Genomic DNA, 20,700 nt, shown 5'->3' on the forward strand with positions numbered 1-20,700 from the left:
ACGACATTTTTTATTTATCTACAATACTATGTTCATTTTGCCCTTAGTCTTTTCTCTCCTTCTCAAGTTCAATACGTAAATGATATCAAATTTAAAAGAAGAATGTCTTCCTTCTTTTAAGTGTCTATTTACTTGTGTAATTCTCTTGGACAGAGCTGTAAAGTTACTGTCTATTGTTTTATCTAATGATAAAACAGCTCATCACTCTCGTTTACAAATTATTTTATTCTCAGATAATGCAAGGCACTTTTTTATTTCATGGAGAAACAAATGGAAATAATGCTCTGTAAGTGCTGTTCAAATCCAGTGTTATGACGAAGACTGCTATTGCTTCTCAAGGTAAGAACAATATCACGGAAACTTCTGTCACTATACTCGATTGGTATAACAGCAGCAATCTCTTCCATTGTTGGAAGGCTGTGTGTGCGTCTATCGCTTCCTTCAATTAAACGCATTCTCATTGATGGGCTGATAATGATGTATGGCGCACTGACTTCTCTTTAATCATTACCATTACTGACAGTGTTGCTGCTCTCATGGTTGCTCAATATCTCGTGTGCATGGCGATATATACGCGCAAAGGGGTTACATTGGGCAAGTATGACCGAAAGCTCCCTAACGATCTCAGGATCAAGGTTGCTGTTTCGTGCTTGTCTTCTTTCAGCGGCATAGGAAGGATCAAATATATATAGCTGGACGTAGGAAGGCTCATTGCCTTCAACTGGAGTCAAAGAGCCTTGACGGTGGCAAAGTGCGCTATGGATTTGAAAGGCGTTTAATCCACCTCTCTTGTTATTGTTATTGTTATTGTTGTTGTTGGCACGATCCTCAGGCGAAACAATATCGCAGCCCAACGAAGTAAAGGCAAAGGCAGCGTTGCACTGGCGAAGGTTATCCTTAAAGTGACGGTCTTGAGTGTCCGTACGTTCAAGCAAGTCCTTCAAGTACTCAGGTGGATCAGGTAAGAGTTGCAACTGGACTGATCCCTGCTTGCAGCATGACTCCCAGCTGGGATTTCTCATCGAAGATGTCTCTTGCCTTTCATCGATCCAGTGCGAGGCGTGGCAGTGTGAGCATTCCTTGTCTATACGTCCAAGGTCCGAAGAACGAAGACGAGAAAGCTGCGAGATATAAGCAGCGGGAATGATCTGAGAAGGTTCTAATCTAGGTCTTCCCCTACGTCTTACTGGGCTGCCTTCCTGCTCTTCTTGTTCAGCTCAACGTCTGCGGCGTGAATCTGCAACTCTTTCTCTACACGCTTGGCAGGTGCGATAGCGTGAATCTGCTGGCAATGTCGCAACACAGGAGGAGCATATAGTTGTTCTAGAAGTATTGTTTTCCATTGTTCTAATGTGTTAAGTGTGTTATGTGTTATAAGTGTGTTATGTGTTATGTTATGTGTTATACTAGAGTGATTAGAGTGATTCACAAATCATTTGCACACTGATAAAAAAAAAATGATAATTTCAGACAACAAATAATGATAAAAGAGAGCCCACAAGAAGCAAAAGAATGAGATATAAAAGAAACGATTAGTAAATCAGTTATTATATCGATATTAAATACTTACATTATAAAGAAAAGTTTTTATAAAAGAAAAAAAGAAGCAGGAAAAGTGAGTAAACTTGTAAAAGATATTGTTAATGTCTTACCAAAAGTGCATTAAAAAGGGAAAGGAGAAGAGCAAGGAAGAGAGCGGCTAAAGGAGCGAAAGGGGTTGAATGAGTGTGTAGACCAAAGTTTGGTTTTTACCAAACTATCCCCAGCTAGCATCGGTACTGCTTTCGATTTTATGATCTATAATATTACATATCAGTTTCTTACAAGAGTAAAGAATATAACATACCTTAGGACTAGCTGGGAAATGGCTGGTCTTACTTTGGTCCAAAGAAGAAGAAAAGAAAAGGAAGACAAAGACTATTTATATTAAGTCTCTAACAACTTCTTCAGCTATGTGTTATTTATGAAATGGTAGCCACAATTATCTTCTCTTCCCTCAAAAGAACAAACTCAATTTAAGCATTATTATACGCTTTCAAGTTGGAAACAATAAAGAAAAAAAATTGATAATCAACTAAAGTGTAATTGTTATTGATTTTAAATTGAGTGCCAATAATTTAATGTCTAAGGTATAAATATACAAAATAAATAATATACAAAAAGCCCTTAAAAGCTTAGGCAAAGGTAGATTCAACGATGATGGCAGTAACACGGTAAGGATCAACGTTTGAGGCAGGACGACGATCTTCGAGATAACCTTTGCCTTCTTTACCGACGTGACGAGGAATACGAATAGAGGCACCACGATTGGCAACACCGTAACTGAATTGATCAATGTGACCAGTTTCGTGTCTACCAGTCAAGCGCTGATCGTTATCTTCACCATAGACAGCGATATGTTCAGCATGACGCAAGCTCATCTTCTGAATAGCCTTTTCGATAGCAGCAATACCACCCTCTTGACGCATTTCTTCAGTAGAGAAGTTGGTATGGCAACCAGCACCATTCCAATCACCCTTGATAGGCTTAGGATGAATAGAGACAACGAGACCAAAGTCTTCGGCAACACGTTCCAAGAGATAGCGAGCAGCCCAGAGTTCATCGGCCATCGCAATACCTTCACAGGGGCCTACTTGGAATTCGAATTGGCCAGGAGCAACTTCAGCATTGATACCGGAGATGTTGACACCAGCATAGAGACAAGCGCGGTAATGAGCTTCGATGATGTCACGGCCAAAGATCTTACCAGCACCTACACCACAGTAGTACTTGCCTTGTGGCTCGGGGAAACCGTGCTTGGGCCAACCATAAGGCTTGCCGGTCTCGGGATCAAAGAGCATGTATTCTTGTTCCATACCAAACCATGGCTTGGATGCAGCATAAGTCTCCATCACCTTCTTACAATGGTGACGGTGGTTGGTTGAATGAGGGGTGCCATCAGGGTTAAAGGTTTGGCAAATCACAAACTTGTTGTCGCCTCCACGGAAAGGATCAGCAAAGAGAGCAACGGGCTCGATCAGAATATCAGAGTCATGACCTTCGGCTTGACCAGTGGAAGAACCATCAAAGTTCCATTCGGGCAATTCGCTAGGGCTCTGAGGAACAAAGTCGACGGTTCTTGTCTTACTTCTTAAACCATTGTTAGCGTCGATCCAGACGTATTCGACTTGGACCTTGTTTCTTTGGTCAAGAGAAAGATATTTTTGAAGAAGTGTGGTATTAGATACGACAGCCATTGTAAGTATTTAGGAATAAAGCCTCTCTTTGTTACTTTTTGATGCCATCCTTTTATATAAAAAAATTAAGGTTAAGTATCACCCTTTGATATTGATAAGAAATATTTGTTAGTCACGATTTCTTTATATGGTAGAGATGATAGGGAAGAAAAAGAGATGAATGATTTATTAAAGTTCCTCGGAATGAAAAAGACATAGAACCGAGGAAAGAAGGAGGGCTGACTAAAGAGAAGAAGGAGGTAATAGGACATGATGTATGATACGTGTATCTTATGTTTATAACTTATTACTATATTTACTATCTGAACATCTCCCTCTCCCGCTCTTTCTCACATGAAAACCATATCATATCTTATCTCGTTTTATTTCCCGACGGTTTATCCACATATATATTTTTTATTTACGGGGTAAAGTTTGCTAAATGAAGCTAAGTTCTAAGAGGGCATAAAAGATCATGTGTGTACCAAAGGTTGCCATGGTTTTGTAAGGAACAATGGCGCTGAATATACCTCCAAAACCTTAGGGTATATTTGATCTTTTTTATCGATAAAATACCCTTTTATTAGCATTTTTCTTTGCTTCGGTGTGTTCATCATAGAGAAACTTATTAACCAAGCCAATGGGTATATCATGGAGTTCGGGTATCCAATCTGAAGGCTGATCTATACTTTTTTGATTTTCGAGTTTCATTATATTGGCATGTTCATCTATTATAGGTTACACGCAGCTTATCCATATGTCATCTATTTGATATTACCTGTAATACAATCAAACGAATCAAATGAAGGCGTATTCCACAAGTTAATCGTCATGTATGAAAAGAATATAAACCATACGAATGTCATTAGCCAAACTGGTATAGCCAATGCCCAATATCTATCCATTGTTTAGTTTATCAGTTTTATTGTTCTTTTTTTACCTATTAGGATAATATGTAATTCCTAGGCTATGCAAAATAGAATCAGGTACATAAGCCCAAATTAGGTAAACACCAAATACGACAAACGACGCCAAGTACATGGCGAATCCGTAATATTCATATGCTGGTGTCTTGTTTGTAATAGCAACCGGGGGCGCTCTTTCTACATGCGGTATATTGTATGGAATTCTATATATTAACCGCAGTCAGCTTACATCTCCCTCTTTTTTCTTTTTCTTTTTGTAATTATTACTCTGAATAAGATCTTGGTCGATGTCCCTGTGTACCCTTTTTGACACCTTGCTCTGTTGATGATAATGTACGCGAAGCATCCGATGTCAACGAAAGCGTTGCTAATTTTTTCAAGTTGCGTACTTTATCTGCTGCTGCTAATTTACCATACTTTACACTCAAGAAACTACTAAATGAATGCCGTCGCTTTTTGAGACTATATACATACTTTGAGTCTATTGATTACGCGTATAGATATTATTTACATTTGTTTATGTAATTGTTCTCTTGTACTTGTAGTAATTGTTGTAGTCGTCAATGACTTGATGTTTAATTGACTATTTCCTCGACGCATAGTTAAGTCTGGTATCTGCCGATTCTCCTTGGAAGGTTGAACCAAGTCAGGCAAGGACGTTGTTGATCTCGAGGTTGATAATTGTTGCTTTTGCTCAGTAAGAAATCGCTTTGCTAATGACACACTGTCATCTGATCTACTGCTCATAAGAAAAAAAGGGAGAAATAACACGTGATCCCGATTTTCATGCCATTCCATTGATCTAAAAGACTACAAACTCAGAATTGAATGAAAGGTTCCCTTTTTTAATAAAACAAACAAAGAAGCATATCAAATCTCTTAAGCGCTCTTTAAGAAGTTTTACTCTAAAAAGATATCGACTTGAGACAATGGATTAAAAAAAAAACATGTATATTTTTATGCGCGCTAAACGTACGCGTGTAGAGATATTTTAATGACCTTTTATTACAATTTACTACTATTATGATTGCACAACTGCCACTTTTGATTGACGATTGAAAAGACGTTATGTGGGTCATAGGGATCCAATCCTGTCTTTTCTTCAAATTTTTCCTTATTTATCATCTCTGCTTTCCCATCACGATAGAGCTTAATAAGATGTAATCCCACGGTACGAACTATGATTGCCATCACGTTTTCTGAATAATTTTTAAAAGCTGCATTCATCTTTTCAACCAACTCAATCGGTGTTGCTGAGCCATCTTTCATCAAGTCAATGATCTGTCGCTCCTTGGCTAATCGTATAGAGATATATTCCTCTACTTTCTCTGTTCCATTTTCGACATGTTGTCCATGTCCAGGGTAGAGTCGTGCTGGTCTATAATGTTGAATTCTATAAAGACTTTGAATGTATTCCGAGAGATCTTCAAAAGTCACTGTTCCGTGTCCTAGTATACAATCTGCTGTAAACATAGCGTGTTCTTCTTTTAAATAAAACGAACAGTGATCCATAGCATGCCCGGGCGTATGAAGGACGATAAGATGTGTTGCATCGTCTACTCTAATCACTTGATCGTCTTGCAGTTCATTAAAAACAACGCTTTCCGGAAAGGGTTCCAGATATTTAAATAATGGGTTTTCTGCCAAAAGAGGAAATTTGTGTACTTTGATTGTATTCTCCTTGTTAAGTACAGAAGACATTATCTCGTTCAACCCTCCCCAGTGATCCTTGTGACAGTGACTGATGAGAATATCGGAAATATATGCCTCTTTATCAATCTTGGATAGTGACTCAATTAATAATGGCATATATTCCGGGTGTCCATCCCCACAGTCAATCAACACCTTCCGTGGTCCTAATCCCACAAGATATGTATTTGTACCTGTTTGATATCACATAATTGAGATTATCTTTTTCTATATTTTTTATTTCTTTTATACCTTGCAATGTAAATCTCCCTGGATTTAATCCCATTACACGCCACACTCTATCAGACAATTGAGAAAAGTGAGGCAAGAAAGGAAGATCTGTTCTCGGTTGAGATTCCCAAAGAGACATAATGTTGTTAAAGAAAAGGAGAAAGAAAGAAAGAGAAAAGAGAAAATATCAATTGTATTTAAAGGTGGTACAATGTGTCAGCACATTTTTGCAGGAAAGGTAAAGTTTACAGGTGACTAGGAAAAATATAGTAGCTATGAAAAAGCCGATTTTACGCTGAGGACGATCTAGATTTCTTTGTTTGGGCGACTAGCAGTGAGGATATAAAGTACTCGATATTGATTTAAGTGGTGAATGACAGGAAAACACAGAATGAATTATGTGATGTAGCCCTTATGAATGTTGGCCCACTCAATGAAGAAGATGTAGGCGCGCATTTGGTAAAGGCTCTCTTTTAATATACTTCAGACGCAAACTACAGTATATAAATTATTGTTTATTTCATTACAATTTTTTGCTTTCGGAATTATCAAGTTCTTTGGGTGCAGGAGATAATGGTAATCCTCTACGACCTTTCAAGATGTTACCAATATAGAACTCACCAGCCTTGTAACTTGATCGAACAAGAGGTCCGCTGGCAACATATTTAAATCCCATCTCCATACCCTTTGTTTCCCAATGCTTGAACTTTTCAGGAGTGACGTATTCATGTACCTTCATGTGTCTCTTGGTAGGTCTCATATATTGACCGAGTGTAACACAGTCAACTTCAGCCTTTCGAAGCTCCTGAAGTGCATGGAGCACCTCTTCATCAGTTTCTCCACAGCCAAGCATGATGGATGATTTAGTAATTAATTCAGGGTTGACTTTCTTGGCATGCGCGAGTACTTTGAGGGATTGGCGGAAACCTGCTCGTCGATCACGAACATAAGGTGTCAAGGCTTCTACGGTCTCAATGTTATGAGCATATACATCTAATCCTGATAAAGCAACGGTTTCTACGCCTTCAAGTGAACCACCAAAATCACCTGTCAGACATTCTACCAAAATATGAGGAGCTCTAGAAAGGTTGGTTAGAATGTAGTACGAAACATGACGAATATACACATACTTTTGTTTAATTTTACGAATTGTCTCTGCAAAATGACGAGATCCACCATCGGGCAAATCATCTCGATCAACACTAGTGAGAACAACATAATCTAATCCCCATCGACTAATAGCTTCTGACGTATGCTCTGGTTCATGAGGATCTAATGGCTTGGGTGCTCTATTGGTCTTGACAGAACAGAATCGACATCCTCTTGTACATTCATCACCCATAAGCATAATAGTTGCTGTAGCCGTCTGATGCTCACCTCCACCCCAGCAATCGCCAATGTTTGGACAACGAGCTTCTTCACATACGGTATGAAGGCCAAGGCCACGAAGGTCTCGCTTGATCTTGCCAAAGTTTTTTCCTGCTGGGATTTCTGTCTTTAACCATTCGGGTAAACGTGGTTGCTTTCTATAAAACATAATGATAGCTTAGTTTCATATAAGCATTGTAAAACTAGCTTACAATTTTGTTGTCTTAATCTTTTCTCCTGGGACAACCGTCTCTCTCAACTCCAAGGCTTCTGCTTGGCTTAATTTTCCTGAGTGTCCTGTGTTTACAAATTCATCCAACGTATTTGTATCCTCCTTTTGTAACTTTTCTCGTAGTTCCTCTAGCCTTGATTGTTTTGACTTTTTATCACTGGTAATTGTGGCATGTGTACGAAGCTGTTGCTGCGACTAGACAAATAGATAGTAAGTAAAAAGAAAAAAGGTGTTGGAGAATAAGTAGAAAATGCATACAGCAACAGCAAAAGTTCTTTTAGCAAGGCCTTGTTTAGTGATAGAAGAAGTTATTGTAAGCGATCTCAACATTGGGGAGGCGTGGTAAAAAAGGAAAAAGAAAAAAAAAACGGGAAAGTGGAGATTGCCACTGACCCTCATTTTGACAAAAATGGAATCTGAAATTAGGGGGTATAAAAAAAAAGAAAAGTCACAGATAGATATTTGATTTGATTTTATGAGTCAAGCCTTCCTTTATATCCCCATTACAATAAAATAAGCTATAGGCAGCTTCTCATTTATTTGTTTTTATTACTCTAAACCAATTAATCAATTAAAATGATCCTTATTATGATAAAGAATATCTTTTTTGATTTAGAAGCTCTATCGCATTACTATGTCTTGGCCCAACATGTCTATTGAGGTTGTCATCTTTCTTGTGTGCAATGAGAGGCAAATGGCCTACTACTTGCATCCTTTATCAATTAGCAGTCAGTCATCCATTTTAATCATTAAATGATGATTTAAAAGAAATTTAATTCGTTTCTGATATTTGACGCGTTTAGTGAGATAAGCCATTATAATACCTTATAGTAGAGCATATAAATGATCACATTAAGAACATTAAACCTAAATAGCAGCTATATGCTCGCTCTCTCTTTCTCTCATTATAATTTCACTTTGATAATATCTCTTTTCTTTTTCAAAAAACAATCCACCTTGTTTGTGTTCGACTTGTCCAAAAAGTGGGAATATGGCATGAATGTATGCTTTACACAATGTTGTCTTTTACGAACTTTCAAGGCTAAATACTGTTAGCTCGAGCTTCCTCGTTCTGTGCTCCATTGGTTAAAAGAAGGGGGAGTTATAGACTACTTTTGTGGCAATGGCCAAAAAGATTGAGAGACTAAAAGCTCAGTAAGTATCTGTGTAGCTTGATATGTTATCACAAAGTGTGCTTTAAAATTAGACGTTTTTAATTACGTAGTTCTTCATTGAAGACATTAATCTAACAAAAATGCTTGCCAGATTCAGAAAAAATTGGATGATGCTGTGGTCAACAGGAGACAATATTTTTAGGCGGTGCAAGTGGCAGCATCGTTTATGCAATGCAAGTATTGATATAAAAGATGTATGTAGCTTCAACAGCATTTTTTTTTCTTTTTTATAGAATTGCTGTAAGCAAGAAGAAGAAACGTAAGAAACCCGGCTTCATACTTGGAATTGAAGATAGAAAAAGAAAACTTTACTTTTTCTACGTCAGATTGAAGAGATATGGCTGTGAGAACAAGCTTCAAGTTGAGGAAGGAGTTGAAGTACTTTATAGACATCCAGTTGCCATTGGGGATTAAGAACCCCCGTATTCTTTGGCTTGCTGTGCGAGGGTAAGATATTAGACTCACATACAGCATAGCATTATACTCACAGGATCCACTACTTATTCTATTGTAATGGATTTTGAATGCTCTCTTCACAGAATGACTTTAATGGAAGACGGTATATATATATATATATATGCCCGTTACGATCAAGGGGTTCTCTTTGGTGAAAGGACAGTCTGATCTAATGAGCATTCCTTTGGCCGTTGAGGTCTTTGCAGTCGTAAAGGTACATAGATAAGCAACTGTATTATAAAAGTCTCTCCTCATATACCTTTTTTTCTCCAATGCGGCCTACTGTCACTCATCTTAGTGGATTGACGTTTTATTTACTTTCAACATTTTACCTGAACCTTCTTGGCCACCGAAATTCATCGATGTATTGCAATAAATCAGATAGGAAACTAGTACCAAGATATGAATACAAAATATGAGATGTGGCTAACATAAGTTTTCATGAAGGACCGACTTCTAAATTCGCCAACAATTCTGCAGCCATTAAAGCTCATTATTATAAACAGTATCTTTTTATATACAAACAGGATTTTTACGTGGCCAATAAAAACCGAGCATGACGCATTATATGATTATGGTCAGTTTGGTGGCGCGAGAGGGTGTGCGCCAAGAATAAGAGTGCAGCCGACCGCATTAAAGAAGCAGCAAAAAACAGTTACGACTCTTACACCTTCCAGCGCGATGGTACATATAGATGTTTTTTGTGTAACGTGTTTGAACATAGGTCGACTATTTATACTCCACATTAACAGATCACCATTTGTCTAATAATACCCAACATATTACACGACGTGCAGAAGAGCTATCGGTGATATACCAACAGTAATTTCCTTAGGACCAAAGGATAAGCTGTCACTTTGGCAATTTAACTTCAGAGGGTATGGTGCACCTAGAATTGGCCATACAAAATCGCAGTCGTCTCATTTTAGATCTCAGATGCCATCAAAAGAAAAAAAAAAATCCTAATAATCGCATTTGAGGTACTTTTATAGATAAGAAAGATAATGGAAGCACGCACAGCAATTGTAGAAAGAAAAACAAATGAGACAGACATCAAGGTTTCCATTAACCTTGACGACAAAATGAACCAAGAGATCAAAATTGACACTGGCATTGGATTCCTCGATCACGTACATTTCAACATTGCAAACAAAGAGAGAAAACTAATATAAATGATAGATGTACCACGCCCTAGCAAAGCATGGTGGATGGTCATTAGAACTTCACTGTAAGGGCGATCTTTACATCGATGATCATCATACTGCAGAGGACACAGGTATCGCCTTAGGTATGGCCTTCAAGCAAGCACTTGGTACGCCCAAGGGCATTCAGCGCTTTGGCAACGCTTACTGTCCTTTAGACGAGGTGTGATATTGTACAGATTGATATCATTTATATCTAAACCAGTTATTATAGGCACTCTCTCGCGCTGTTGTCGATATCTCTGGACGTCCTTTTGCTGATATCAATTTGGACCTGAAGCGTGAAAAGATTGGCGAGCTATCTACCGAGATGATTCCTCACGTTTTGCAATCCTTTGCTGGCGCAGCAGGTATTACGCTTCATGTAGACGTGTTGAAAGGACAAAACGATCATCACAAGTAAGATCATTTCTTTAAAAAAAAAAAGGAGAGGGGGATGCTTATATCATTTTTCGCTAGGGCTGAATCTGCATTCAAAGCATTGGCTGTTGCCATAAGACAAGCTGCTAGTAGAACAGGCACAGATGATGTTCCTTCAACAAAAGGTGTATTATAAAACATTAAAATATCCTTCAACTCGGGTGACAAAGAGTTTCACTCGTCTAAACTCCGTGAGCCGAGTAAAAAGAATATAAAGTCTCTTGGGCTTAGTTTTCCTACGGATCTGATTTAACAATTTATTTTTTTAAGCAGCGCATATAAAGGAGGAGACACAGATCCTCGGTTTCTTGATCTCACATAATATAAGAGGCTTTGTTTCATATGAGGCTAATTAAGCTTACTGTTATTTATGCTTTTGGGGAGAGAAAAAAGATCATGTCGTGTCTTCCCCCTTTTTTTTATTTACTTGTTAAGACATGTTTCTGTTGGACCGGAAATAGCCATTTAAGGAACTATTCATTTACTATAAAAAAAAAAAAAGTGAAAGAGATTTATTTATGATCTACATCAAAAGTAACTAGTGTCGTTAGGTTGGAAGTTATAGTGTGGATGAGGTCAGAGAAACGTTCTTTGTGTGTGTATATCCATTGTCCTTGCAGTCACAACGGTATTTCAATAGCACACAAATAAAGGGCCAAAAAAAAAACCAAGAGTATATAAATATTTTTTTCAGTGTCATTTCTTTCTCTTTTCCCTTTTTCTCTTTGTTCAAAAAAACACATAATATTAAATGCCGACCAAGGTAACAAAACAAAAGGAACCTCCTTCAATACAAAAGAAGCCAGTACGTCAGAGAACAAAAAGCTTAAAGGAACGCGCATTAGAACTTGAGCTTGGTATGTTTTTATTTAAAAAGGGCTGAAGCATATGTCAATCTGAACGTCATCTGACATTCTTTTTGTTAGGTATAACCAGTGTGCTGACGCTTTCAATTCTAATGGCCTATTATCTTGGTCTTCATACCTTTAAAAAGTATATAGTTTTATCTTACAAAATTGCTGACAATCAATACGGAAAAGGATCAGACGATATCTATTATGTCGCTTACTGGGTTGTCACCTTTACGTTCTTACGCGCCTCAACCATGAGATTTGTGTATCTGCCTATTGGAAAATGGTGGGGCATGGACAGGTCGAAGCGACAAAGATTTGCAGAACAAGGATGGATGTTTAGCTATTATATCGTCTTTTGGAGTGTTGGCATGTACATCATGTATCATAGCCCTCATTGGCTAAACACATCTTTTTACTGGATCGATTATCCTCATCTCATAATGACGAAGCAAATGAAAATGTATTATCTGATGCAACTCGCATTTTGGATACAGCAAGTGTATACAATTCATGTCGAAAAGAAAAGAAAGGATCACTTTGCAATGGTCACTCATCATTTTATCACGATCACCTTGATTGTCTCAAGTTATGCTTCCAATTTTACTCGGATCGGAAATGCGGTTCTTTGTTGTATGGATTTATGTGATATTTGCCTTTCGGTAAGCTACAAAGTGTGTGTGTGTGTGTTGTTATATATATTTATATGTGCAATAGCTTGCCAAGATCCTAAAGTATCTGGGATTCACTACTGTATGTGATTTGGCCTTTGCCTTGTTTGCAATCTCTTGGCCAATCACTCGTCATATCCTATTCGGTATCATCATCTGGGCTACAGCTGGTAAGTTTTGCTTTGTTGTTGCTATTATAGGTATATTCATTTTTGTAAAGTCGAACCTAGTCAGTATCTTGATATGAAATGGGAACCAGAAAAGGGAAAGTACTTCACACCCTTCACACAAAAACTGTATATTTCTGCGTTTCTAGCGCTGAATGTCATCATGTTTTACTGGTTTATCCTGATTGTGAATGTTATTGTTCGTGTTCTGCAGGGCAAGAACGCAGAAGATACCCGAAGCGAAGATGAGGAAGAAGATGAGGCTATCGAGTAAGTTTGGGTAGTGAAAGACATAAAGCATACTGCTTACAGGTAGTATTATAGACTAAAGCAAGACTAGACGATACTCATTTATGCTCCCGCCCCCTTTGTTCTTAATAAACTTTGATTCTTTTTCTCGCTCGCTCTCTTTCAATATTTATTATGCTGTGATATACAAACGGTTGCGGCGCGTGGCTCCGAAAAGATGTAACAAAACAAAACAAAACAAAAAAAAACGGCATGTATCAGAGACATCTGTTTGATTAAAAAAAAAAAGATGCTTTTTAAGTTTTACATAACAGATAATAGAAGAGACTTTATTAGTTACGTCTTTTTATGTACAGTGTAACAAAAGACGCTGAAGGGCTACACATTACCATTAATATAAACAGAATGCATTTACATTAAATGACCATGTATAAGGGTGTATATGATAAACTAAGCTTTAGATTCTATATCGACCTGCTCGTCTAGAGTTTTCTCTCCTTGTTGTTCTTCATCATTCTGTCTACCATGGAATAACTCCCTTCTTTCCCTCTCGGCCAATTCAGGCGTGAAACCACCAATGGCAGGCAAGGGTGCAGGGAAGATGTGATAGATGGCAATACCGATGATAACGACAACATAGGCAAATGGATAGAGCACAGTGACCTTGTATCCGAACAAGCCAAGCCCAAAGATGAGACCATAAAAGTCACTGGTCAAGAGAGACAAGTTGTATAAGAGTGCGCTTCCGAGACGGAACATGACAGGTGCCAAAGAGTAGAGAATGAACATACAGATGGTATAAGTGATAACCATGCCTGTGATCTGATGATCAGCAAATGCTGCCCACTCCTCGCGTTCAAAGATAAAGATCTGAACGAGATTGATAAAGGTGGCAAAGAAAGTGAACATGCCAATGACTTCATAAAGTGGGTGCTTTCGAGCCATATATTCCTCGCCGACATTAGAGAAGCCATAAAGTGTCGCACCAAGCAAGCAGAAGAGATCGCCCTTGACTGGATTGACAGCACCATAGTTCTTGCCGGTGATCACGTCACTTGCGACCAACATGCCTAGACCACAAAGCGCAATAAAGACTCCGAGGAATTGGAGCCATCGGTATTTCACTTTGAGGAAAAAATAAGAAAGGATCATACAGACGGGTGTACTCCAGCAATCGAGCAACATGGCAGATAAAAGCGAGGTGTACTGAAAGGATTTGACAACAAAGTAGTTTCCTTCCACATCAATGAATCCTAAAATGAAATAAATGTGGCCTCGTCTCCAGAACTGAAGTAACCATCCTTTGAGACCACGTTTATAGATCGCATAACTGTTGTAAACAATGGCCAAACAGGCATAAACCAAAAAGGTCTGTGTTGTAGGTGCATTGAATCCGTATTGACTACCCAATATGGTTGTTGTTACATTTGTACCAGTAATACAAAGAGACAACACTGTGATTTGTTATATATGAGTTGCTGGCTACATGTTTTTATTTTAGACTTACATTGGCCCAAGAATAAAACCTTGTAAAAGTTTGGGTTTTTCAGAAAAGCAAAGTATTGCTTCCAACTCTTTTTTGTTGATGATTCTTCGTCGTTGCTCATCGTTTTTTTAATAAAAAAAAAAAAAGAGTCTAAAAGAAAAAAAAAGGTCTATAGAAAGAAAAAGAAAGAGAGAAGGGTTGTAATTTATATATATAAATAAAAAAAAAAGTTAAGTGATTCGTTGTTTTACAAAAAGGATAAAAAAATTTTTTTCGTAACACGCAACTACCACTTTTTTTTTTTTTTATTCTGATCTGGTCTTACTTTTCTTGATCTGATCGCTTCTACCAAAAAAGAGTAAGATCAATGATCTTTTACTACCACCCAATTCTGGCTTTTAAATAAGTAGCCAAGGGAACTGGCCAATGTGCATAACTTGAGCTTGCCATAAAAGGTATTGTACTTAGAAGCAAAAAAAAAAACTGCTGCACATGCGGAATTCAAAAGACGGCGTGGCATAAGAATGATAGCAAATGCTGTATCAGGTGATGCTTAACAGTAGCAAACCAATACATATACAGAATTAATTCGCTTTTTAAAAACGCCCATCTTTATCGCACACATACAGAAGCAAAATAAAGATATTTGAATGAGAGCCTTATAACTGTTATCCCTTTTTATTTATAAACTTTCTTCATCGTCACAAAAAGGCAATGGCTCATGCTCATCTTCAGACACTTGTTCCTTTTTATTCTCTTCAGTCTCAAACCAAAGATGATTGCCATAAGATATACACAACTCTTCCTCTGGTTCGATATCTCGCAAGGTAACGTATCGAATCAACTTGTTTGGGATGTCTCGAATAAACCCAATATTAGGCTTATTATCATGGTTAAACATAGATCCAAGTCCAAGCGCCAGCGCATATCCTCCTTGCCATACATAGGTATAGTGGTCCAGTATAGTATATTTACCGTGTGTGTCATACTCTTGAGCATCAAAGAACAGAACAGGCGAGATCTCCACAAGTGTGTTGCGTTTTATAAAGTCTTTGGTGAACACGCCACGTCCACGTATAGGATGTGTTCTTAATTCTAGGTTTAATGCATGTTGAGAAAGTGGAACATGGTCTTCATTTGACATTGAGAAGAAAAAGAAAAACAATGATTAAATAAGCCACAAGTGGGTGTAATGCATGTGTTGAATTTATTAGACAAAAAAAATAATAATTAATGATTGTTTAGTTGCCCAAGAGCTTCAGTGCAAGAGCTTCTTGGTCTTCTAATGTTAATGGTTCTTCTACATCAATGACTCTCTTCTTGTTTATATGTTCTTCTTCTTCTTCTTCACTGTCATAAGATCTCTTTCTACTCTCTTCTTCGCTCTCTTCTTCACTTTCTTCTTCACTTTCTTCTTCTTCTTCTTCTTCAGATTCTCCCATCTCTTCGTCATCTTCTTCATGTCCTTCTATTCCTTCCATTTCTTCTCTTTCTGCTCTCTCTCTTTCCTTTCGCTTAATCTTCTTTTCGAGTCTCTTTTGTTTCACAAGCTCTTTGTCTTCAACATCAGCCTGTTGCATTTCTTGTCCCTTTTCATCTATAAATGCCTTGATTTGATCCTTAACGTCGCCTTCCTTCAAGAAATCTTGCTCAGTAGCAAGTTCATATAAAGCGTGTGCTTCTCCTTCTTCATCAAAAACAATCTTTTCACCACGAGGCATATTCTTGATCCTATCCTTCTTTGTCATCTTTTGCTTTCGCTTGGATATATTCTCTTGTGCTACTCCTGTAATATCTTCTTCTTCATCACTTTCCAATGCATGATCTTTACGGGAGATTGTCAAAAAGTCCTCATCGTCCTCATCTTCATGCACGTTGAGCTTATCACTCTCGTAATCAACCAGCTTATGATAATGCTCTGAAAGGATATCTTGATTCTTTCGTTGGAACATACGATCGTACTTGGTCTTGACATCGCCTTGTTCTTGTTCTTGCTCACTTTCTTCTTCCTTCACTGGACCCATCTTTTTCTTTTCTGCCTTCTTGACAAATTTGATCTTGGGCGCACCAGCCAGACCAAGGGAGTGTGCGAATTCTTCAGCAGGCAAAGCATTGACATCAAAGATTTTTTTGTTCTTTTGAAGGTAAATCGATCGCATGTAAGCCACGAAGGCTCTTTGTGCGAGGTATTTTATCTCTGGGTCTTGGAAACAGAAGCTCTGCAACTGCTTTTGAATTGTCTGCTGTTTGCTTGTTCTAATCTTGATTTCCTCGATTGGCACACGCTTCTTTTTGAGCTCTTCGATCATACCTTCTACCTCTGAGGGCACCAAGATGAGCAAGGCATGGCCTTCTGCATCAAATCGAGCCGTACGACCTGCACGATGAATATACGTCTCGGCGTCCTCGGGACAGTCTAACTGAACGACCCAATCGACAGCAGGAAAATCGAGACCACGGGCGGCGATATCTGTACAGAGCAAGAGCGCATGTTGACTGGACGTGTACCGCTTAAAGATCTCGACACGTTTTGTCTGTTTTTGTTTACCGTGCAAGTGCATGATGGGTATACCAGGTTGAAGCTTACAGAACGACTCATAGACAAATCGAGTCTGTTTACAACTCGACAGGAACACAATCATCTTTGTCTTTAAGTGAGTCTTGATGAATGAATAGAGAATATCAAGCTTTTGGTGCAGCTCAGCCACGACGTAATGCTGTGATAGTGTCTTGGGCGTACTGTATTCAGCCTTTTCATGAACCGCGACGTACTCAGGGTCCTTGAGGGAAAGACGAGCTAGGTCCTTGACAGATCGTGTTTGAGTGGCGGAAAACATCAATGTCTGTCGTTGTTTGGGCAAGTTGTCAATGATGGCATTCATTGTGTTTTGGAATCCCATGTCCATGATACGATCGGCTTCATCCAGTACCAATATTTGTAAATTGTCACAGATAAATCCAGCTGACTGATCCATGTGTTGCAATAATCGACCAGGTGTACACACCAAGATGTTCATCCGACTGATGCGTTCTTGTTCGACCTTGAATTCTTTTCCACCAATGATCAAACCAGCTGAAAACGTATGGTTCTTGCCAATCTTTTTCAGTACCTCGAATATCTGAACGGCGAGCTCTCGAGTGGGTGAAATAATAAGTGCTCCTAAACCGTCTGCTGAATTCCATTGCTGACGAAAGAGAATTTCCAAGACCTACATAATGTTTAGATAAATATATACTTCAAAAAAGAATTTCTTACTGGAATAAGAAAGGAAAGTGTTTTGCCACTGCCTGTCTTGGCTGCACCAAGGACATCTCGTTTGGCCAAGGCTAAGGGAATGCCCTTTCGTTGAATCTCGGTCATCATTTTGAAATTGGATAGAGTTAATCCTCTCTTTGTTTTTTCTGAAATGGGCAATTCTTCAAATAATTTGCAATCCTTGTAGTTTTCCTAATTAAAACAAGTATAAATTTTTTTTTCTAAAACAATGAAAAAAAAAATAAAATAATTACAGGTTGACAAGCTTTTGACTCGAGTGTAGTCAAGTCATCTTTTTCTTGAGCTCGCTTGATCTGCTTTTGATTCACTTTTTTTACAGGAGCTGCTTTCTTTGCCATTATAAAGATCAAGAAAAAAAAAAATAAAAAAGACAAGAGAAGGGGAAAAAAGCAAAAAGAACAGTCCATAATAGTCACGGTTACACCATTATGCTGCATACTGAGTCCTACCGCCTGCATCCATTACACACTCACACTAAACATTCTCTGATTGTACATTTATGCGTGTGACTTATCCCCTGCTGATATTCCGGCTTAAATAGGTCTTTATCTATCTTTCTTCTCTTTTTTTCTTCTTTTAAAAAAAATGGACAAACGAAAACATCGACTCTATTTAAAATCAACTTGTCTATTCACCTGTAATTCTTGTCACACACATTTACTAGAACAAAACGCTATTATATCCAGAAACTTTCAGGGTCGTGTAAGTGGGGTGCGGATGTTTAAAGGATATAATACATATTTTAAATATAGAACGGTCCTGCCTATCTTGTAAATCAAGTTGTAAATATATCAATTGGTACAAAAGAAGAGCGTATGTTATTGACAGGAATTCATACAGTAGCTGATATCACATGCAATCAATGCCATATAAAATTGGGTTGGAAGTATCTACGTGCGCTTGAAGAGCCTCAGAAATACAAAGAAGGGAAATATATTGTTGAAAGATCAAAGATTGTAAAGGAAGTCGATTGGGATGAACAAGATGATTATTTTATTTGATGCGTTATTTCTGTTAAAAAGTCAAGTCCATTGGCCATAACACCTTTTTTATATACAATAAATATTTTATATCACAGTTTCTCTCTCTCTTTTTGTGTTTACCTGGTTTCTGTTGCTGCTGCTGCTGTTGTCCCCAGACGGGTTTTGTCCATGCCTTTTCTTGGCTTTCATATTTCTCTGGTCTTAGTGAAGCATCCAAATTGGTATCATGATAAGCTGTCAATACATCTGAAAAGCCTATATACAATATAAATATTTTGTATAGAACCACACTTTTTTGTTTTTTTTTTTTTTACGCATATTTAAAAACTCGACTAGTTCATTTGTATTAATTCCGTTTTGTTGTTGTTGTTGCTGTTGTTGCTGAATCACACTTGGACTTGGTGGTGAAGTCACGGCTGATAAAATAGCTGCTCCTGCTGCTTTGTTGGGCACAATCTTATTATCCTTCTTGACATCTATTTATTATAGTTTCAATCAACCTTTGCTTCACATTATTAAAAAAAATTACTTGGAGTCTTTCTTTGTTGTTTATATGTTGACGAATCCCTTCTTTCTGTGTTGGGCTTTTTTGGATAGTTTCCTAATGTCTTATTCATATCCATTTCTCCTTTTTTTCTTTTGAAGATTTACCTGGCATAATTACAAGAAAAAGACCAAAAAGAAGAGCGTAAACAAATTCTGATGACGTTGAGTTATCTATTTTGAAACTCAGGTAAGACAAAAGTCGAACAACGTTAAATCGCCCTGTCCAAAAGCAGTCCTGTCGGAACAAAAACATCCTAATCTTAAATCATTTACAACTTGGATATCTACTTTTCATTTTGTAGCTACTAAATTTGTGTGGGTATTTATCGTTACTCGCGAGAGTGTGGCGTTCCCAAAGAGACATGAAAAAAATTACTCTTACCGCAAGATTTATACCCTGCTCTTTCATATACAAGAAGTAATGTAGTGCATTGATATACTATACCCGCATCGAATAATGTAGCAGCATTGTAAAAGTAATGGATATGATAAACCAAAGTCGCAAAACTTGATTTCTATTTTATGCATATAAAAGTGTCCATTGGTAGCTTGGATAGCTTCGACCTTGAATTATCTATAAACTTTTCCTGCCTAAGACTGTTAGGTAGTATCTCTTATTAACAATAAACCGCGTGTTTATTGTCGCCTGGCGCATTCACAGCGAGCACTCTAAATTTGCACTTCTCTTTTGTTTAACCTATTAGTATGCATATGCCTTCTTGATTATTAACCTTTATTAATACAAAAGATGTTTGATTTAAGAACAAAATAATATTACAGGTTTCTGAAACAATGAATCATTATCATTTACTGATATAAATGAAGTTTGCCATTGCTTACAACACATTGTAAATCTGAAAGCTGATGCACTAGTGCTGTCAGTATTTGGAGCAAACACACTTTGTATTCTTGTTTCGTCTGCCTTTATCACTTACTAGTGGTGCATAGAACGACTGGATCACCTAAAGGAATGTATTCAGCAAAATTAGTAACAGCAAGAGAAGAACGGATAGTAACTAATACGCTTGCTTTGCATTTGAGTAAAACAAGGTACAGATTAAACAGTTAAAGAGCAGTTGAACCCCCTTTTTTTACATAAAACATTACCCCTCTTTTATCTTATACCATATTCACATAGGCAATGTTGTCATGATGGTTTACTATTGAATTTACATACATTATACTATTCTTGGTCAGATCCACGTTCTATCAATCGCTTTTCATAAATGTGCGAACTACAGAAACTTTCCTTCACGAGCGGATCTATTTGAACTGATAAAATAAGTTTGATTTGAAAGGAGAAAAAACATATGTAAATATGCACTTGTATGCTTTTTTCTAAACGCACTGGCAGGCACTTCAAGATTACAAGGACACTTTTAGTGGATTAAACAATAGCCTTTATTTAATGATTCAAATCAACGTAAAAAAAAGAAGGATAAAACTGTTCGTTAGAGAGTCAATGTAGCCTTTCCTTCGAAGTTCAAGTGTTAAAGAATGGGGGTTAATTATCAAGAAGGAGGTAAAGGAAGTAATTGATCCATTTAAAGGGTCTA

The 20,700-nt window shown here is 37.7% G+C and overlaps 13 protein-coding genes across 13 annotated transcripts; 4 read left to right on the plus strand and 9 right to left on the minus strand.

The window, feature by feature from the left end:
• Positions 1 to 236: 236 nt before the first annotated feature.
• RHIMIDRAFT_280459 (uncharacterized protein) lies at positions 237 to 449 on the plus strand (the record flags this gene model as incomplete). The annotated part of the gene is made up of 2 exons (XM_023612909.1): positions 237 to 286; positions 308 to 449. 2 exons carry the CDS (start codon positions 237 to 239, stop codon positions 447 to 449), a joined length of 192 nt encoding a protein of 63 aa, XP_023467487.1.
• An 81-nt stretch (positions 450 to 530) lies between these two features.
• Positions 531 to 998, minus strand: RHIMIDRAFT_191841 (uncharacterized protein; the record flags this gene model as incomplete). Its single annotated transcript, XM_023605957.1, has 1 exon — positions 531 to 998. A coding segment is annotated over one exon (468 nt), but the record flags the coding sequence as incomplete, so codon positions are not given.
• Positions 999 to 2,106: 1,108 nt separating this feature from the next.
• RHIMIDRAFT_280460 (glutamine synthetase 1) lies at positions 2,107 to 3,249 on the minus strand. Its single transcript, XM_023612910.1, has one exon. It carries the CDS (start codon positions 3,234 to 3,236, stop codon positions 2,175 to 2,177), a length of 1,062 nt encoding a protein of 353 aa, XP_023467489.1. The 5' UTR covers positions 3,237 to 3,249; the 3' UTR covers positions 2,107 to 2,174.
• Positions 3,250 to 3,427: 178 nt separating this feature from the next.
• RHIMIDRAFT_280461 (uncharacterized protein) lies at positions 3,428 to 4,408 on the minus strand. Its single transcript, XM_023612911.1, has 3 exons — positions 4,156 to 4,408; positions 3,994 to 4,112; positions 3,428 to 3,943 (listed from the first exon to the last, which is right to left on the minus strand). Exons 1-3 carry the CDS (start codon positions 4,254 to 4,256, stop codon positions 3,777 to 3,779), a joined length of 387 nt encoding a protein of 128 aa, XP_023467490.1. The 5' UTR covers positions 4,257 to 4,408; the 3' UTR covers positions 3,428 to 3,776.
• A 692-nt stretch (positions 4,409 to 5,100) lies between these two features.
• RHIMIDRAFT_312879 (Metallo-hydrolase/oxidoreductase) lies at positions 5,101 to 6,240 on the minus strand. The gene is made up of 2 exons (XM_023614837.1): positions 6,083 to 6,240; positions 5,101 to 6,024 (listed from the first exon to the last, which is right to left on the minus strand). Exons 1-2 carry the CDS (start codon positions 6,198 to 6,200, stop codon positions 5,147 to 5,149), a joined length of 996 nt encoding a protein of 331 aa, XP_023467491.1. The 5' UTR covers positions 6,201 to 6,240; the 3' UTR covers positions 5,101 to 5,146.
• Positions 6,241 to 6,584: 344 nt separating this feature from the next.
• On the minus strand, positions 6,585 to 7,598 carry RHIMIDRAFT_287444 (Lipoyl synthase; the record flags this gene model as incomplete). The annotated part of the gene is made up of 2 exons (XM_023613473.1): positions 6,585 to 7,140; positions 7,192 to 7,598. The coding sequence occupies 2 exons, from the start codon at positions 7,596 to 7,598 to the stop codon at positions 6,585 to 6,587; spliced, it is 963 nt and encodes a 320-aa protein (XP_023467492.1).
• Positions 7,599 to 10,189: 2,591 nt separating this feature from the next.
• On the plus strand, positions 10,190 to 11,362 carry RHIMIDRAFT_214585 (IGPD-domain-containing protein). The gene is made up of 4 exons (XM_023607271.1): positions 10,190 to 10,422; positions 10,472 to 10,657; positions 10,709 to 10,893; positions 10,954 to 11,362. The coding sequence occupies exons 1-4, from the start codon at positions 10,297 to 10,299 to the stop codon at positions 11,048 to 11,050; spliced, it is 594 nt and encodes a 197-aa protein (XP_023467493.1). The 5' UTR covers positions 10,190 to 10,296; the 3' UTR covers positions 11,051 to 11,362.
• A 4-nt stretch (positions 11,363 to 11,366) lies between these two features.
• RHIMIDRAFT_280470 (longevity assurance proteins LAG1/LAC1) lies at positions 11,367 to 13,008 on the plus strand. The gene is made up of 4 exons (XM_023612912.1): positions 11,367 to 11,771; positions 11,841 to 12,427; positions 12,483 to 12,606; positions 12,657 to 13,008. Exons 1-4 carry the CDS (start codon positions 11,666 to 11,668, stop codon positions 12,875 to 12,877), a joined length of 1,038 nt encoding a protein of 345 aa, XP_023467494.1. The 5' UTR covers positions 11,367 to 11,665; the 3' UTR covers positions 12,878 to 13,008.
• Positions 13,009 to 13,302: 294 nt separating this feature from the next.
• RHIMIDRAFT_287446 (DUF914-domain-containing protein) lies at positions 13,303 to 14,459 on the minus strand (the record flags this gene model as incomplete). The annotated part of the gene is made up of 2 exons (XM_023613474.1): positions 13,303 to 14,306; positions 14,360 to 14,459. The coding sequence occupies 2 exons, from the start codon at positions 14,457 to 14,459 to the stop codon at positions 13,303 to 13,305; spliced, it is 1,104 nt and encodes a 367-aa protein (XP_023467495.1).
• A 482-nt stretch (positions 14,460 to 14,941) lies between these two features.
• Positions 14,942 to 15,763, minus strand: RHIMIDRAFT_280471 (histone lysine methyltransferase Set7). Its single transcript, XM_023612913.1, has one exon. The coding sequence runs from the start codon at positions 15,480 to 15,482 to the stop codon at positions 15,021 to 15,023; it is 462 nt and encodes a 153-aa protein (XP_023467496.1). The 5' UTR covers positions 15,483 to 15,763; the 3' UTR covers positions 14,942 to 15,020.
• On the minus strand, positions 15,580 to 17,953 carry RHIMIDRAFT_250919 (DEAD-domain-containing protein; the record flags this gene model as incomplete). The annotated part of the gene is made up of 3 exons (XM_023610774.1): positions 15,580 to 17,547; positions 17,595 to 17,786; positions 17,849 to 17,953. 3 exons carry the CDS (start codon positions 17,951 to 17,953, stop codon positions 15,580 to 15,582), a joined length of 2,265 nt encoding a protein of 754 aa, XP_023467497.1.
• Positions 17,954 to 18,200: 247 nt separating this feature from the next.
• Positions 18,201 to 18,616, plus strand: RHIMIDRAFT_201575 (yippee-like protein; the record flags this gene model as incomplete). The annotated part of the gene is made up of 2 exons (XM_023606553.1): positions 18,201 to 18,317; positions 18,368 to 18,616. 2 exons carry the CDS (start codon positions 18,201 to 18,203, stop codon positions 18,614 to 18,616), a joined length of 366 nt encoding a protein of 121 aa, XP_023467498.1.
• Positions 18,604 to 19,221, minus strand: RHIMIDRAFT_236839 (uncharacterized protein; the record flags this gene model as incomplete). Its single annotated transcript, XM_023608643.1, has 4 exons — positions 18,604 to 18,659; positions 18,719 to 18,853; positions 18,913 to 19,074; positions 19,128 to 19,221. 4 exons carry the CDS (start codon positions 19,219 to 19,221, stop codon positions 18,604 to 18,606), a joined length of 447 nt encoding a protein of 148 aa, XP_023467499.1.
• Positions 19,222 to 20,700: the final 1,479 nt, after the last annotated feature.

The sequence above is a fragment of the Rhizopus microsporus genome (assembly GCF_002708625.1).
Source record: "Rhizopus microsporus ATCC 52813 unplaced genomic scaffold scaffold_6, whole genome shotgun sequence".
Taxonomy (NCBI): domain Eukaryota; kingdom Fungi; phylum Mucoromycota; class Mucoromycetes; order Mucorales; family Rhizopodaceae; genus Rhizopus; species Rhizopus microsporus.